The 18,534-nt window shown below is 47.4% G+C and overlaps 1 protein-coding gene across 18 annotated transcripts in view; it reads left to right on the top strand.

The window, feature by feature from the left end:
* Positions 1–18,315, top strand: part of DTNB (dystrobrevin beta) — a 251,457-nt gene extending 233,142 nt beyond the window's left edge. For 4 of the 18 annotated variants that reach the window (XM_077843870.1, XM_077843872.1, XM_077843876.1 and 1 more), the window contains 5 exons: positions 8,779–8,938; positions 9,725–9,814; positions 12,631–12,684; positions 16,339–16,373; positions 18,211–18,313. In XM_077843870.1, coding sequence (XP_077699996.1) covers positions 8,779–8,938; positions 9,725–9,814; positions 12,631–12,684; positions 16,339–16,343 — 309 coding nt within the window. In that variant the 3' untranslated portion in view covers positions 16,344–16,373; positions 18,211–18,313. Of the gene's footprint in view, positions 1–8,609; positions 8,715–8,778; positions 8,939–9,724; positions 9,890–12,630; positions 12,685–16,338; positions 16,375–18,210 lie in introns of those variants that run through there. The other 14 variants (XM_077843882.1, XM_077843875.1, XM_077843883.1 and 11 more) reach the window with 9 other exon arrangements.
* Positions 18,316–18,534: the final 219 nt, after the last annotated feature.

Raw genomic sequence — 18,534 nt, forward strand, 5'->3', positions numbered from 1 at the left:
AGGGTCAGGGTCTCTTACAAGGCTACAGGTATCTCTAGGCTCAGCAGCTCACATGGTTGTTGGCACAATTCTTCATGGACTGCTGGACTGAGGTCCATCATTCAACTGGTGGCTGGCAGCTGCTTCGGTTTCTTGTCATGTGGTTCTCTCCACAGGGCAGCTCACAAGATGGCACTGACTTCATTAGACTGAACAAGCAAAAAGGAAAGAGTATATGGGCAAGACATAAGTCACAGTCTTTAATAAGCTAATCTCAGAAGTGACATCCCATTCACACGACTCCAGAGCAACAGTCACTGCTGCGCCCAGCATGTATTCACGAGGGAGGGGATTACACAGGAGTGTGACAACAGGGGACAAGGTCATTGGAGGCCGCCTCAGAGGTCTGCCCACTGCATTTACTCATCTAGTTAAGTATCTCACACAAAGCTTTATCGATGACTGATAGATTTAGTGCTCCCTGGAGATTATTGCCTGCTCTGGCTACGTTCCCACTTTCCATTACAGAAGAAAAGGGATCAGAAACTTGATACACCTCATTGTCATTTAACAAACATTTATTAAGCATTTACATGTGCTAAGCACAATGGTAAGGAAGATAAAATTTGAGAGGTGAGGTTGATGCTGTTCAGAGTTCTGGGGAGCATCTCAGGAACACTTGATTTGACCCTAGAGGAGGTGACAATGAAGCAAATGCCTAGAGGAGCAGCAGGAGCTAATCTGACCACACTGGGGCAGTCATAGGGCTCCTGATAGAGAGGCCTTCAGGCAAGGGAGAGCGCAGGCCTCCTATAGATTGAAGCAGCTGTCACCCATCACTGACATCTTTGCACCAGCGTATACCTCCTCCAAGACCAACGCTAGTCTGAAGGCTTTCCTGAAGCTGTGGCCTTGGGCCTGATTGAAGTATGTGAATATCGATTGGCTGTGGTTTGTGCCTCTCCCAGGACGGTTGTGATTTATTGACCTACCAGGATGCCAAACCAGTGTTGCTCTGCTGGAGCCAGAATTCACAGAAAGCTCTGGACAGTTCCATCCTCACACTGTTTTAATCCAACGTGGCCCTAAAGCCCAGGGCTGGTACTTGAGATCCGTTGGGGAAAATTGTGCCTTCCTGGCAGTCTTCACCTTTCTCTTTCTACTGCTCTGAACAAAGACAGCTTCTGGAGTCTGTTCTTCATCTTCTCAGAAAGCACATCCTGGGCACTGATCCCAGGAAGAAGGCCTGATTCTTTTCAAGCTGATGGTGGGCAGTAGTTTCATTTCCTGATCCTAGAGCTTCAGCCACGTGTGGCTGGCCACCTCGGGCATCCCTTTGGCCTCATCCCCCATCATAATTTTCCTATTAAAATATTTGCGGAGGTTCAGTTTCATGTTCTTAAAAAGCAACCTAGTCATTTATCTTGGGTCTTGCGACTCTGACATTCAGTCCTCAGGCAGCGGTGCTTGGCCCAGATCTCACTGAGGGAGATTTATTCAATAGTTGCCATGTGCTTGATGCTGGGTCGGCCCTCTGCGGGGATGACAGACAACTGTCACACAGTGAAGTGAGTGAATTGCACAGGCCACATGCTCAGGTAAGCAAAAAAGAAATCTTGAACTGGACTTCATTTCCCTCCTGAGTGCTTGCTGTCTCAGCTGGACAGAGTCTGGGCATTTCCAGGCAAACTCTGAAGCTAGTCATCTCAGATTCTTATCACCCTTCCCGCCCCAGAAATGGGTGCTATGCCTTGGGGAACTAGTGCTGGGCGCTGTGGCATCAGGGAAGGAGTATCCACAGCTCCAACTTGATATATGCTGAGGCTGTTATGTCCTTTGCTTGTGGCCAGGCCTGGTTCTCTCCTCGCTCTGCAACTGAGGCAGCTGAACTCATCGGCTTCTCTAGCAGCCAAGGTGCACACATGATCTCAGTGAGGCTTTAACTCTTCCATGACAGAGAGATAACTTGAGGCTCATTGCCTCTGCAGCTGGAAAACCATTGGCTGCTGGAGTGCATGGGGTCCTTCCTTGATGTCCAAGCAAACCAGGCATTGATCTTGAGTCTGTGCCTCTCAGCTCTTGGAGGCCCCAAAAAGGTCCTGGCTTCACCAGTGTCCACCACTTCTGTGATCTCCTGTGTCCCAAATTGTACTGGCTCATAGGACGTTCCTACAAAGCCATGCCACTGCATCACACTTTCTTTTTTTTATTTTTTATTTATTCATGATAGACACAGAGAGAGAGAGAGAGAGAGAGAGAGAGAGGCAGAGACACAGGCAGAGGGAGAAGCAGGCTCCATGCAGGGAGCCCGACGTGGGACTCGATCCCAGGTCTCCAGGATCACGCCCTGGGCGCTTAAACCGCTGAGCCACCCAGGCTGCCCTGCATCACGCTTTCTTGCTTTTCTACAGATTCTTTTTTTTCTTTTAAAGATTTTATTTATTTGACAGAGAGAGCACAAGCAGGCGGAGTAGAAGGCGGAGGGAGTGGGAGAAGCAGGCTCCCCACTGAGCAGAGAGCCCTATGCAGGGCTCGATCCCAGGACCCCGGGATCATGACCTGAGCCGAAGGCAGACACTTAACCAACTAAGCCACCCAGGCACCCCTCTACAGACTCTCTTACCTCTTTCCTAGCTTCATTGTCTCGTTTGGGTTGAGGCTAGGACTGCTAGATCTGGCTGTTTGTTCATAAGCACTTTCCAAACCAGAGTGAATTTTATACTTTATTATTTGCCCCCTCTCCACCTAAAAATGGCCAAAAAAGTAGAGAATGATGATGAGTATAGGATAAAGGTGGAGGTGGTTCCCTAAAATGCAATGATTAATACATGATAACATTATCTAACCAAAACAGGATTCCTGAGATATTGGGGAAAAAAAACACATACCCTAAAAAAAAATAAATAGTAATAAATATTTTATAAGCACTGGCAGAAATAAAATATTTCACAAAATAGAATGTGTTTGTCACTGGGAAATATTGTGAAGTTAAACAATAGCAAAAATAGCAAAAAGATTTCATAATATTCCACTGTATGGATAAACCACATTCTGTTAATTCATCCACCAATCAACTTTTGGTTATTTCCACTTTTGGCCTATTAAACTGTAGCCAATGGACATTTGTGTACAAGTTTTGGGTAGGCATATGTTTTCATTTCTCTTGGGCAGGTAAGAGTCAGGTTGCTGGGTTATATGGTAAGCTTATGTTTACCATTTTAAGAAACTGCCAAACTTTTCCAGAGTGGTTGTACCATGTTACAGTCCCATCAGCAGTTTATTTATTTTTTTAAAAAAAGATTATATTTATTTATTTATGACAAACAGAGAGAGAGAAAGAGAGAGGCAGAGACACAGGCAGAAGGAGAAGCAGGCTCCACGCAGGGAGCCCAATGTGGAACTCAATCTCGGGACTCCAGGACCACGCCCTGGGCCGAAGGCAGACACCAAACTGCTGAGCCATCCAGGGATCGCCCCCATCAGCAGTTTACAAGGGTTTCAGTTGTTCCATATCTGTTAGTCTTTTTGATTGTAGCTATTTCAGTAGATAAGTGGTATCTCATTGTAATTTCAGTTTTCATTTCCCTACTGATAACTCATGTTGAGCATTTTTCATGTGACTATGAGCCCATTTGTACAACTTCAATGAAATATCTATTCAAATCTTTTTTTTTTAATTTTTAAAGAGATTTTATTTATTTATTCATGAGAGACACAGAGAGAGAGAGAGAGGCAGAGACACAGGCAGAGGGAGAAGCAGGCTCCATGCAGGGAGCCCGACGTGGGACTCGATCCAGGATCACGCCCTGGGCTGCAGGCGGCGCTAAACCACTGCGCCACTGGGGCTGCCCTATCTATTCAAATCTTTGCCTGTTTTGTAGTTGGGTTGTTTATCTTCTTATTATTCAGCTGCAAGAGTTTTTTATGTGTTCTGGACACAAGTTTGTTTTTTGTTTGTTTAGTTTAGTTCTTTTTTTTTTCATTTCCACTTTTTGACACATTAATTTGTAAGATATTTAAAGTGTACATTGGGGTGACCTAATATTACACATACATGGTGAAATGATTCTATCTAGGTAATTAATATATCTATAATCTCACATATTTGTCTTTTTATATGTGTGAGAACATTGAAATTTTACTCTCTTAGCAAATTTCAGATACACTGTAGTGTTCTCAACTATAGTCACCATGTTTTACATCAGATCCTCAGACCTTATTTCTGTTGCAGCTGAAAGTTTGTAGCCTTTTACCATCCTCTCCCTATTTTCCTCAGCCCTCAGCCCCAACTACTTTTCTACTGTTTCTGTGAGTTTGACTCTTTAGTTTCCACATAGAAGTGAGACTGCAGTATTTGTCTTCTCTCTAGCTTATTTCACTTAACATAATGCCCTCAGATTCCATCCATAATTGTTGCAAACAGCAGGACATTCTTTCTAATGGTTGAATAATATTCCATTGTACATAATACACCACATCTTGTTTGACCATTTATCTGTGATGGGCACTTACGTTGTTTCCATATCTTAGCTACTGTGCATAATGCAGCAATAAACATAGGAGTGCAGATATTTCTTCTAGATCCTGTTTTCACTTTCTTTTCATATTTTGAAGAACTTCTTATGTTGTTTTCTGTAGTGGCTGCACCAGTTTACCTTCCCACCAGTAGTACACAGGAGTTTCCTTTTCTCCATGTCTCCACCAATATGTGTCTCTTACCTTTTTTATAACCACACCTTTTGGTAACAGGTGTGAAGTGATATCTCATTGTGATTTTGATTTGCATTTCCCTGATGATTCATGATTTTGAGCACCTTTTCACATACATGTTGGCCATTTGTATATCTTCTCTGGAAAAATGCTTGGTTCCTCTGTCCATTTTTTAATTAGATTGTTTTTGTTTTTGCTGTTGGGTTGTATGAACTCATTATCTATTTTGGATATTAATTTCCTTATCATATGTATGATTTACAAATATTTTGTCCCATTTGGTAGGTTGCTTTTCAATGGTTTCCTCACTGTGCAAAAGCTTTTTACTTTTGATGTAGTCTTGCTTGTTTTTGTTTTTGTTGCCTTAGCTTTCGGTGTCAAATTTTAAAAAATCACTGCAAAGACCCACAATTGTTTTTATCAGATATAATTTACAAATATATTTTCCCAGCCTGTGACTTATCTTTTTATTTTTCTTAGTGGTATCTTTTTGATAATAGTTTTATGGAGATATAATTCACACAGTATCTTTTAAAACCTAAAATGCAGTCGTTTTTACTCTATTCACAGAACTGTGCAACTATCACCACAATCAACTTTAGAACAGTATCACCCTCTGAAAGAATCCCACACCCCCTTGCACTCGCTCCCCATTTCTCCCAGGCCCACAGCCCCAGGCAACCACTAGTCTACTTTCTATCTCTATGGATTTGCCTGTTGTGGACATTTCCTGGAAATGCAATCAGATAATATTCGGTCTTTTGTAACTGGCTTGATTTCTCTTACTACAATATCTTCAGGGTTTCCATGTTATAGCATGTATCCTAACTTCATTCCTTTATTTGCTGAATCCTATTTGGTCGACCCTTGAACAGTGGGGGGGATGTTAGGGGTAGTGACCTCCTGCACAGTCACAAATCTGTGGATAACTTTTGACTCCCCCAAAGCTTAACTACTAATAGCCTATAGTTGACCAGTAGCCTTATCCATAAAATAGTCAGTTAACATCTATTTTGTATGTTGTATTACATGTATATGTATTCTTATAATAAAGTGAGCTAGAGAAAAGAAAATGTTGAAGAAAGTCATAAAGAAAATACATTTATAGTGCTGTGCTGTATTTATTTTAAAAATCCACGGGATCCCTGGGTGGCGCAGTGGTTTGGCGCCTGCCTTTGGCCCAGGGCGCGATCCTGGAGACCCGGGATCGAATCCCACGTCGGGCTCCCAGTGCATGGAGCCTGCTTCTCCCTCTGCCTGTGCCTCTGCCTATCTCTCTCTCTCTCTCTCTCTTTCTGTGTGACTATCATAAATAAATTAAAAAAAAATCCACATGTAAGTGGACTGTGCAGTTCAAATCCATGTTGTTCAAGGGTCAACTATATTCCACATTTTTATTTAAATCATTCATCAGTTGATGGACACTTGGATTGTTTCCACTTTTCAGCTGTTACATATCATGCTGCAGTGAACACTTGTATACAAATTATTGTGTAGCCCCGTGTTTTCATTTCTCTTGGGTATACACATATAGGAGTAGAATAGCTGGGTCATATAGCACTCAGTGTTTAATCTTTTGAGGAACTGCCAGACTGTTTTCTAAAGCAGTAGAAATGCACCGTTTTCCATTCCTGTCACCAGTACGCCATGGTTCCATGCTCCACACCCTTGTCAACATTTGTTATTATCTGTCTTTTTTATTGTAGGCATCCCAGTGGGTGTGAAGTGGTGTTTCATTGTGGTTTTGATTTGCATCTCCCTAATGGTTCATGATGTCAAGCATCTTTTCATATGCTTATTGGATATTTGTATGTCTTCTTTGGAGAAATATCTATTTAGGCCCTTTGTCCATTTTTAGATTAGGTCACTTGTCATTTTATTATTGTCAAGAGGTTTTTCTGTATTCTAGATATAAGCCCCTGATCAGATAGATGATATGCAAAAATTTGCTCCCGTTCTGTGAATTGTCTTTTTGCCTTCTTAAAGGTATCTTTTGAAAAAAGTTTTCAATTTTGATGAAATCCAATTTAACATTTTTTTTGTAGCTTGTGCTTTATGTGTTATATCTAAAAAACTATTGCCTAGGGGCCCCCCGGGGGGCTTAGCGGTTGAGCGTCTGCCTTTGGCTCAGGGCGTGGTCCCAGAGCCCCCAGATCGAGTCCCACATCGGGCTTCCTTCATGGAGCCTGCTTCTCCCTGTGTCTGCCTCTCTCTGTGTGTGTGTCTCTCATGAATAAATAAATAATATCTTTTAAAAAATAAAATAAACTATTGCCTAATCTTGTCTTCTAAAAGTTGTATGGGTTAGTTCTTTTTTTTCTTTTTAGATTTTATGTATTTATTCATGAGAGACGACAGAGAAAGAGAGGCAGAGACACAGACAGAGGGAGAAGCAGGCTCCATGCAGGAAGCCCGATGTGGGACTTGATCTAGGGACTCTGGGATCACGCACTGAGCCGAATGCAGACACACAACTGCTGAATCACCCAGGTGTCCCTGTATGGGTTAGTTCTTATGTTTAGTATGATCCCTTTTGGGTTAATTTTGGCATATAATGTGAAATAAGGACCTAGGTTTCTATCATTTGTATCATGGGAAGATCTTAGAAATAATGCTAAGTGATGAAAGCAAATTGCAAAATGATATGGGTGGTCTGATACCATCCATGCAAAATTTAAAAGCATGAATATCATACATTATTCATAGTTATATATGTACACATAAGTAAAAAAATTCACCCCAAGATTTTTATAATCATTGACTCTGAAGGGGTGAGAGGAGGGACTGGGCCTAGACAGGAATGGTGGTCAAAGGGGTCTTCAGACTTATCTGCAATGTTCTTAGGTTGAAGTGAATTTGACAAAATATGGACAGTTATCAGTGTGGATGCTTTATCATGTTATACTTTTTAGCTCTCCGTATATTTTAAATTTCTCAAAATACACATACATGCGCTTGCACAAATCAGAATTAAGAGTCACGGAGAACAAACCATTTCTGTCTAGTGCAGTGCCTATACTGGCTGAAGCATTGAGGTAAGGCTTTGTTCATATAGGCCGTCAGCATGTTTGGAGCAGATTCTGTTGTGTGGGGAGTTTCTGAGCTAGATCCCCAAGAGAGAAATCTCTTCATCTGAACTCATTTGCATACTTTGGCTTATATTTTCCCAGTTTTGCTTCCATAAAAAACCCACTATATACCACAATCAGTTTCCCTTGCTCTGAACAGTAGCAGGGCCCAAATCTCAGGCAGCTCCCTTTAAGTTGAATTTTTAAATGTTATCCCATTGCTTTCTCCAAAACTATACCAGAGCCTTCGCAAGTAAAGTTCAGTTTCCACTAAACATGTGTCCATTCTTACCTGGTCCTCATGGAATGCCCCAAAAAGATCTCACTGTATGTTTGACAAGTACAGTGACCTGGCCCCTGGGAAGCAGCCTGCGGCTGAGTTCTGACACACACTCAGGCACGTGGTTTATGTAGCCTGGGAGTTGCAGAGGTACAGAGTATATACGTCATTGCCCTTGGAGTAGATGGTTATTTTCACACTTCCATGAGCTATGTTGCCTGGCACAAAGCTCTTCCTCTTTTCATCGTGTTTTTCTTCCATAATATGGGTACAAAAATGTATGCCCTTTCTATTCACAAGTTGTTGTGAGGGTCAAATGAGATAATGTACATAAGTGTGCTTGCAAACAAAAATTAAGGATGTTTGTATATCATTTCCTAACTGTGTGGCCCCAACCTGGCTCTGAACCTGGACCCAGCTACTCTGTCAATCTGTCTACCTGCAAGCCCACTCCCTCCATGCTAGCCTCTACTTTCCCTCCCAGTCTTAGTCCAGTCTCATGGCTTTCTCTCTCCTCCCTGCCCCCTCTTCCTTTCTTTTCTTTTTTTTTTTCCTTTTCTTCCTCTCTGCAGTCCTGGAGGCAGCCCGACTCCTTCCTTTCAAATGTGATCCTGCAGTGCGCTGCCCAACTGAACCGCAGCTGTGTCGGCTGGCTTAGATAGACTGCGAAAAAGCACTTTCCCCTCCCTCAAAGAGGTAAGATACCTGAGATAACATGTTTTATGTCTTTGATTCTCCCAGGCTCAGGCCACAGGGTCACCACATACATCGCCCACACATGGAGGTGGCCGCCCAATGCCCATGCCCGTCCGCTCAACGTCAGCTGGCTCCACCCCCACCCACTGTCCACAGGACCCCCTGAGTGGAGTCGGGGGAGACATGCAGGAGGCCTTTGCACAAGGTGAGATTTGGGAACAGGATATAATGGAGAGCTAGAGGGGTTTGGAAACATAAACACGATTCCGACTGAGATTTTTCCAGTTTCTTTTCTTTTGTGTGCATAACTTCAAGTGATCCTGATTTTCATATATGGTATAAATAAGTCAGGTGCTGGTCCCTTCTCATTAGATGGGCTGATCTCCCAATGGGAGGTCTACAGGCTGTATGTGTGTGTGAAGAGCAGGCCTCCAGGACTTCTGTGCTCTTTTTCCCAGGTTAAGGGAAGTGCCTCATCCTTTGGGCTTTGCCTCCTCCAGAGAGGAAGTGGATGGAGCAATTCCTACAGTTGTGCTTTGCCTGGGAAGTCTTTAGAGCAAATTAGAGGAGGAAGTACTCTAAGAACCCTAAGTAGGACTTTGCTGGACACACGTTGAGCACAGGATTGTCACAACCAGCTGTGTTATGTAATTGGGGGATGACTTCGCAGCTGAGGGAGAGACCAAGAACAGGATGGTGGAGCTGCTGGAGAATAAAGGCCTGCCTCAGGCCAACTGTGGGCCGTGTTCATTTTGGAATCCAACTCTCTTGATTGTGGCTAAGAATCTTCAGGTAGAGAAGAAGAGGGAGGAGAACGAGGGTTTGGGTGCCTCGTGCCTCTCACGTGCCCAGGAGTGGGTAGAGGTGCTGTGGCTGCCTCTCCCCTAGGTGTCCTGCACCAGGTCCGGGGCCTGGCAGACTGAGGCGGGCGCTCGGCTCTCTTCTCCACATCCACCCACCTGGCATTGCCATCTGCTCTGACTGTCCTCAGGTACGAGGAGAAACCTCCGCAATGACCTGCTGGTGGCTGCTGACTCCATCACCAACACCATGTCATCCCTGGTGAAGGAGCTCCATTCAGGTGAAGCCCAGAGCTCCCGCACGGCCTCATGCCTCCCCTTCCAGCCCCATGGCCTCCTCACTTCCTCAGCACTTGGTAAAACATCCTCATGCAGCACGCACTGCCTCAGCTCACCTCTCAGTCTCTTAGCCTTCTAGGAACGCGCTGGACATCCTCACCCAGAGAGCCTCTGTCCCGCACTGGGCCACACGCACACAGTTACACATTATGTTTCTCTTAAGGATTATTCCTTGTAGAACAAACACTGTCAAGAGTTTAAAGAAATTCAGATCTCTGTGCACATACACGTAGCCCCTTCCTCACCTAACTTGTCTTCCAGCAGTGCTGCATCTGCAGCCGCTCTTTCCTAGGGATGCTCGACCACCTCGTTCTGAAGCTTTCCTGGATGACCGGAACTGAATCAGCCACAAAAGCTTCCGGACTTTCTCCCAGCTGCCTTTCTGCTTTCTCCTCTTTGATTTAGTTTGGAAACTCTATTGTCTCCTTTTGTCCATGACTAGGCTCTGATTTCACATGAAGTTCGCGGCCGGAGCCTGTTGCTCTTCACCCCGCTCTGTTCCATCACACGTGTGGCTCCTTCCTCAATCTCTCCCACACTTAGCTCTTTTGGTGACTTTCTGGAGATGCTTACCTTGTTTCTCCCCTTACATAAAACCCAGGAAAGAGAGAAGAAATAAAAGGCCATTCCCATATCGTCATATTTTCCCCGTCAAAAATCCCCATGACTCTCTTAGTTTTGTAACTGCCAGATGTTTACTAACCTGTTTACAGTGGTCAGATTCCCATGTTCCCAATTAGACAAATGGGTTCCCTTCCTAAGTGCTACATATGGCTCTCTTTTGTTTCTTTTCAGCTAATATAGTCTTTTAAATACCTCAAAGTAGATAAACAAGGTTATTAAATAAAAAGATAAAGCAGGTTTTTCCATGGGCTGTTCAAACACATCCACTGAAACCATCAGTCCATGCTCTTAGGGCAGAGAGGTGTATGTCCTCAGACCTTCAAAGGACAAAACATATACCTTTAGTGTTGTCATGGGGCTGGCCCATGGCTTCCCTCTCATATCTGCCGATGTCCACTTAGAATAAGTGCATGGCCTAGGTTAGTTTTTCCAAGGCAGTTAAGATGCTGGTTCTCCCGTGCGGGGAGTATGAAGGTGACGCTGTCTCTGTTCTGGTACCATTTCTCAACCCTTGTCAGAAGCACCACCCTCTCCATAAACACACAGAAATAGAAGAGGTGACTGCCTTTGAGATGACTTCACAGGTGATTAGAAAGTCCCTTCCCTAATATAGTTTCCCAAAGATGCCAGAAATCCTACTTTTAGAAGGAATTTCAGGTCATGGAAATTAATCCACCTAGTGCCTCACGACTAGAGTTTGGGCAAGATCAATGTCTCATGAGCTCATCACACTAGGAGGAGAGGTAACTGGACACCATTAAACACACAGCACCCAGAGAGCCACCTCTGATGCTCTGCTCTCTCAAGCCCTGAAGTCCACAGGTAGATGTGGACTAAGTCTGCAGGTGACACCACATCTTTACAGAATGCAGGAATAGACTCCCTTTACATGTGAGGCTGCCAGCTTCTCAGTGAACAGGAGAGGCTTGCCTGGCACCCTCACATGTTTACTATCACTGCTGGAGGTTCTGTTAGGATGAGGTGAGATACTCAGATTGTCTTTAAATATTTTCCATACCATGTAAACATACTATTTATAGCCATAGCTTGTCCTCCTCATCTTTTAAAAAACATTTTCACAAATAACAGAATCTTAGGTTGGAAAAGATCCTAGAAGTCATTTAATCCAGCTTGCTGCCCAATATAAAAGTCCTCTGTTTGGATATTGCCAGTGAGCGCATTCATGACCAGTTCTCATCATGGGGAGGTTCTTATCATGAAGCCAAAATTTGCCTTTCTGTAAGCAATTCATCCTCATCCCACCCTCTGAAGCTACCCAAAGTAAATCTAGCCCTCCTATGCCTTTAATTTAGCTCATTAAGTATTTGGTGGCTGGTAACATGGCTGTCCCTATGCCTTCTCCTCTTGAAGGTGACTGTCCACTATTCCTTCAGCCATTCTTACATTCTTAATGTGACGTGGTTTTCACTTCACCATTTGGTTGCTTGCACTAGGATGTGGCCAAGAGTTTCAAGGCCCCAATTCACAGTGAGTTCCCGGAGCTGAGAGCACTTCTCCCTATCACGGGGTATCTGCTCCCTGCACAGCACAATGAACTGTGACCTCCCTGAGTGAGGCCCCTGGGAAAGCAACCTGAGAGGGCATTCACTTTTTCCACACACAGCCACTTTGCCATTCAGTCCTTTTAAGTTTGTTGTCAGCTAAAACTTCCAGTTTTTGGTTGTTTTCTCTTAACAGAAGTTTTTTTTTTTTTTTTCTCTTAACAGAAGTTAATGTAGGTATTCCTCACCACGTATTTGGATGGTTGCTTTCTTGAACCTGACTGCAAGATATTAGGTGTATCTCTAGTAGATGTGGTCACCTTAAGGAAAGCAGGCATAGAGATGGGGGAGCCACCCCCACCCCAGTCACCAGGGAAGTGGGCCACAGAGCCCTCAGCAGGCTGGGTGACCTCAGCCTGTGCCACCCCTAGGGGCTCAGAGCTCATGGGTAAGTGCTAGGGTGTGCACCGTGCACGGTGCTGATGAGGTGAGTGTCAGCGCCCTTGGAGGCCTGTGACCGTAAGCCTTTAGCTAGGTTTTCATCCCAAGCCTGCTAAGTCACTCCCTTCACCTTCCTCCCGTGCTTGTGCTGTGCTGAAGGGTCACGGGCCACTTTGGACTTGTTTTCACAGCAGAGGAAGGTGCAGAGGAAGAAGAAGAGAAGAAGCAGAATGGGAAAGACAGAGGTAAAGGCAGCTCACAGGACCCCTAGTTTGAGTGGGAGGCAGAGCTACTTAGCCCCTGAGGGAAACCAACCCCCCCCCCCCCCACTTTCAGCTCTGCTTTTCTTCCTGCTGCCCTTTCCCCAGAGCTTTCAGATCCCCACAGCGCCTTCTGTCTGCTTTCCCCAACTGGCCATCAAGGAGGTGGTGGTGTCAGGTGATCAACAGAAGCTGCCTCATTTCCCAATTCTATGAGAGATGGTTCAGATATAGAAAGTAGATACCAGGAAAGCACACAACATGACCCTTTGCCTCCAGGAGTTTATAATATAGTTATGGAGGCAAGACAGAGATATGCAAAATAAATAGGAGATAAAATGAAGTGGCAGGAAAAGTTAATCATCAAACTTCGAGTGTGTGATTATAAATACAAGAAGGGTTTCTGCAAAGGAAGAGATTATTGTGGGCAGAATAGCCAAATGGTTTTGTGACCTCAATGGAAGAATTAAAAGCAATAAAGAAAGGTATCAGCAAAGGAGAGTAATGCCTTCCTAGTTTTATTGGATATAAAACCTGCTTAATAACTTGTTATGCACAAAGAGCTGTGCTAAATGATGTCCGTATATTATCTAATTAATACTTACCAACCCTGAGAGATATATAATGATGCCCCTATTTTACCAATGAGAAAATAGGCTCTTTGAACTGGGTCTTTCTGACTCCGTGCCTCGCACTCTTAATCTTCATGTGTCTGTGTTATGCTGAACACATAACATTTGAGAGTTAGCCGTTATTTCTATCATATATTAATATGTGTATTTTCTGGATTCCTCCAACCATAAGCTCCACAAGGTAGAGGTTTTGGTCTCTTTTGTTCAGGAGGTATCCCCAGCGCCCACAACAGTGCCTGGCACATAGTGGGATATCAGCAAATGAACAAATACAGGGAAATAAGCCACGTGATGTGCTGGAGAGTGCTTCATCAGGTTGGGAGTGGGAGTGGCCCCAAGGAGGCTGGGCTATAGAAGACATGCCCACTCTCTCCACCTCTGCTGCATGCTCTGCACTGAGCACACCCTTTCCGTGTGATTTCACAGCCCACGAGGAAGGATTTGAGACAGGGCTCAGAGCGGTGACATCGCCTGCACAGGTTGTAGTAGCTGGCAGAGCCGGGATGCAGGCCGGGCGGCTGACTCGGCCCCCGTGCTGTCATCTGAGTGGCTGGTAGACTAGGCAAAGCGAGAAAAGTGGGAAAAGGGAAAGTGGGAAAAGACTAGGAAAAGTGGGAAAAGGAAGGGTGGGAAGAAGCTGCGTGGGAGCTGCAGGCAAGGAAGGTGCGATGGGAAAGGAGGAGCGCCTGGGGCCGAGCCTCTGCAGCGCCGCCTGCCCACGGGGCTAGCATGGGGGAGACAGGCAGGTGTTCGGAGTCACCACCAGGACTCGGGGGCGGCCGAGGAGGATACAGGGAGGAGAGAGAAACGTAGTCCAGGTGCCACAGTTGTCTAGTGAGTCAGAGCGAGGCCTGCGAGGCAGTGGACGGTAACTGTGAGGAATTGAGGAGTGACGTATGTGGCACGGTCACCAGAATGTCAGAAGTAGGGGTCAGCTACGTCGGAGACCTCTAGCAGTGCTACAGGGAATGGCAGAGGAGACCAACTTGCTGTGCTGAGAGCGGACGAGGAAGAAGGCAGGAGGCTTGTCATGCAAGGGGTGAAGAGGGGAGGAGAGGCACAGAGACAAGGTTACACTCCATAAACACGTGCTGCAGACACACGCGCACACACACAACCCAACCGGATCCCGGCGTTCATGTGGAATGTTCTTGGCTAAAGACGTAACAGCTGCTGCTTTGGCCTCTCTTCCCATTGACCGTCCCTTCCCCATAGCTGTTCCCATGGCTTCTCCTCAGCCTCCCTGCATTCCTTGCGGCCCACGGAGGGTGGCCCCGACCCCTGGGGCCTTGCCCTGACTGTGGACTGCAGCCCTGGTCCCGGTTCCGGGCTGGCTGCAGGCTGTGTCTCCCATGTGGACGGGCATGGCTTCCCTTGCCTGCCGCCTCCTGGCCTCGGGGGCCTGTGTCTGCACCCATCTTCCCTGCCAGCATCTCTCCTTTCTGGCCCTCTTGCTCTTGAGGTCTCCCCATGTCTCCTCCAGTGCACACAGCAGCCTTTCTGTCTGTCCCTGTGAGACCCTGGGAAGGCACCTGAGTTTCTGTTTCTGCGGCCTTAGGTGCCATCCTGAGGGAAAGAGTGTTAAGAGTCGAGGTGAGACGTGAGTGTGGTTTTAAACAAATGTTTGACTCTCAGCATTATAGGGGTCCCAGGATATGTTTTTGTAGCGGCACTGGAGTCAGTATGTGGGTTGGGGTATAAGGCGAGTGTTTTTATGGATGGACCTTCTGATTTCTGCCGTGGTCTGGGCCTGAATTTTTACTGTAGACCAACATGGCAGTAACTGGTGTCACCAAGGCATCAGAGAACAGTAACTGTCAACCATAGAGAAAGAGGAGCTTTGCTTCTTTGGGATTGAAACCATGCGGACCTAACCTAAACACAACTTGGTCAGCACCCTGTCAGGCAGACATAGTCTGCTCGGTGCAAAAGCCATGAGAGCCAAATGGACCCTTCCGAGGAATTCATGACCGAGCTGGACTTCCCCACCACGTTCGCCCCTACCGCAGCCCTCTCTCTGCCTGCCCCTGGATCTCTGGCTGGCTGCATCCTAGGGAACGCTTCTGCTCCACTGGGGTGCCCTCGGACTTCACATCCCCTCACTGCTCCCCTGGAGTGGTGAGGCTTGTAACCAAGACCGCATAGATGAAATCGACTAACATATTACTTCAGAGCCCGAAATTCATCTCAGCCCGTCCAGAGCCTCATTTTATGCTCCTTGTCCTTTAGAATTGCCTCTCCAGAACCTGCCACCCACGTGTTGGGAGCTGTAAATGCAGCTTGCATGCCCTGAGAAGGCTCGTGCAGGTCTGGTACACTGACGACAGTGGCCCTCTGTGAATTCTCAGGGTTTTGAGGGTGCAGGCAGTGTTCGAGACCCAGGGCAAGCAGCAGTGATTTAGCATTCCCGATCAGATGTGCCTGCGGGCAGGAAATACTGCCTGTATCAACATTTAATTCCTTCTCACCTTGGTCACTTTCAGAATCAGGGGATGGGCCATGCCCCCTGATGTAACCGCTCCCTAGATTTCCACGTTAGTACTATTATTCTCCTCCCAAGAATGCTTGTCTGGCTGTTTTTGTTTGTTTGTTTTGTTTTGTTTTAATTTATTCATGAGAGACACACACAGAGAGAGGCAGGGACACAGGCAGAGAGAGAAGGAGGTTCCATGTAGGGAGCCCGATGTGGGACTCGATCTGGGGACTCCAGGATCACACCCTGGGCCCAAGGCGGGCACTCAACTGCTGAACCACCCGGGCTGCCCTTGTCTGGCTGTTTTAGGTTTGTGGCAGTTGCTGGTTGTAGGTAGCATGACTCTCCCAGCCTGTTTCATAACTGGTTAGGAAAAGTCAGCATACGGGGAGGGGAGAGAGGAGAGGCAAGTCCAGAAGCCTGGCACAGATGAGGGTCTGTGGGCTGGGGAGTCAGTCCCCTGGGAGAAGACACAGAATGGTGAGGAGACCCTGGGTGTGACGTCTGTGTGTTGTTTGTGTCCGTGCTGTACAGGTTAGCAGAGGAGCCGGGACAGAGAGGAAGCGCGGGTGAGTACCATGTTCTCCGCCCTCCCCACGACCCCCTTCCCTTTGCAGCTAAGGTCTTCCTTCTCCTCCTCCCTTGCCCTGGTCACACTGTCCAAGCCAGAGCCATCCTGAGGGATGGAGATTCAAGTGAAGGGTCTCCTGTAAAGAGCCCAGCTCTACCTTTTCCCTTTGCCCCAGCCCTGCCATCATACCGTCTCAGCCCCTCTCCTGAGCTCGGAACTATCCTGCTCTACGTGGGGCATGGCCTGGGCCTCGGGCGGGACCTGTGTCTGGATGCAGCTGGCAGACCAGGAGCTGCTAGCTGAAACACACTCTGGGAGCAGGCGGCCGAGGCCGTCTGGCCACCTTTGCCACCTTGCTCCTGGTGGCCCATGCCACTGTCATCTCTCTCCAGGGGTCCAAACCACTGCCCTTGGGTTCCGACACCCAGACCTGTGGCCTGCCACTGTGCCTGACCACAGATGGAATTTCAGGCATGCAGGATCACCCTTGCTCCACAAAGCCACCCAAACCCCTTCTCATCAGGCCTGCCAACCCGCACCCTCTCACATCCTAAAACAACTAAGGAGAGCACAGAATTCCCCAGAGGACAGTGCTCGTTGCTGTAGGAATTTGGTCTTTCACATCTTTCCATCTGAGGACCTTAATTCTGCTTTCCCCCTAGTTCCAAGATATTACGGCTTTGGGGCCTCTCTCTAGAAAGAAGGGATGAAAATAATTGGGCAACCAAAGCTGTGCCAAAGAAGCATTTTTTTCCAGGCTAGATGTCTTTGGTCTGGTGAGATGTCTTTATCCATCTTGCCTCCCCTCTCCTCCCCAACTTCTTGCTGGTGAAAGTCAGGCCATCTTCCTCAGTGACAGACCTTCCAGGCAGAAGAGCCAGGGCAGCAGCCCCACTATCCTGTACAAAGAACTTTCCCAAGCCCTTCTGAGGCGTCCAATCCTGGAGCAGCCTCCCAGCCCTTTCCTGATGACCTCTCCCCCATCGGCCCCAGGCCATTGAGGGGGTTCTCTTCTCCTCTCTGCTGTCTCTGGGAAGCACCCACGCCCCTGGAAAGCTCGACGCCTCCGGGGCCTGGGCATGGCTCTGCCCGAACCCACTGCACATTCAGGCAAGGCCCTTCCCCATAGCAGGCTGGGATGCCCCAGCCAAGGAGGGAGTCAGGAGCTGACTTGCCCCTCACAAGCCTGCCAGAGCCCCTCTCCCCAGGGCGCACAGGAACCAGGGGTAAGGAGAAGGCACGTGGGAGCCATCCGTCTCACCTTCCTCATGCAGATGAGGAAATGAAGCCCATGGCCTGGGAGCTCGGGGCCAGAAGCAGGCTCAGAGTGGGCTGCCCGGCGCTCTCCTCTGAGCCTGTCAGGACTTACGAGAAAGGGTCAGGGGAAAAGCAGGACACCTCAGGTGGCTCAGTTTCACAGACCCTTCCATTCTGCTGTCTTCTGGCCTGAGGCTAAGGCTCCCTTCCCTCCCACCCAGGGTTTGTAGGCACTTCTCCAAGTTGAGGGTCCTTCTTCCCAGTCACAACCCTTCTTCCCAAAACACCACATTCCAAACCTTGCATCGTGAGCCCATTTCCCTCTTCCTTGAAACATTCCCCGACGCTGTGACCTCAGCAGCAACTCCAAAAACTCCAGGTACCCCAGAAAAGAGATTGCCTCTTTCCCTAGAAGGGGGTGTGAGTGTTACCAGTTCTTTGCATCTCCCAAGTTGAAAGGGAAGCATCCCCGCAGCCCCACCCCAGGACATTGTCTTGTCCCCAGCAGATGTTAGCAGCATGTGCTCGGAGGCCCTCTCCAGCGCGCCCCTGAATAACAGCGCGTCTGTCCTATATAGGCACAGGGAACATGCAGCAAGCTGGCGTTGACACGAGGAAGGCGAGGCCCTCCCCCGGAGGCGCATTCCTGTCCATCTTTCTGCTGCACACCTGGACCAGGCTTGCAGGCTGCCAGACGTCACTACCTGGCAGGGAGCAGGGAGCCCCAGCCGGTGGGAAGTGGGAGGGACCGCCAGATGCTGCCGCTGCCACTGCCTCCGCCGCCGGGTGGGCCTCCCCCTTGCACAGTCCTGCATGAACTAGCATCTTCATCACTCCCCTCGGGCCACGAGTCTCATCTCTGCAACAGGAATTTACCGGGAGGTTGGAAAGAGAAAAGAAAC

The sequence above is a fragment of the Canis aureus genome, chromosome 12 (genome assembly GCF_053574225.1).
Source record: "Canis aureus isolate CA01 chromosome 12, VMU_Caureus_v.1.0, whole genome shotgun sequence".
Taxonomy (NCBI): Eukaryota; Metazoa; Chordata; class Mammalia; order Carnivora; family Canidae; genus Canis; species Canis aureus.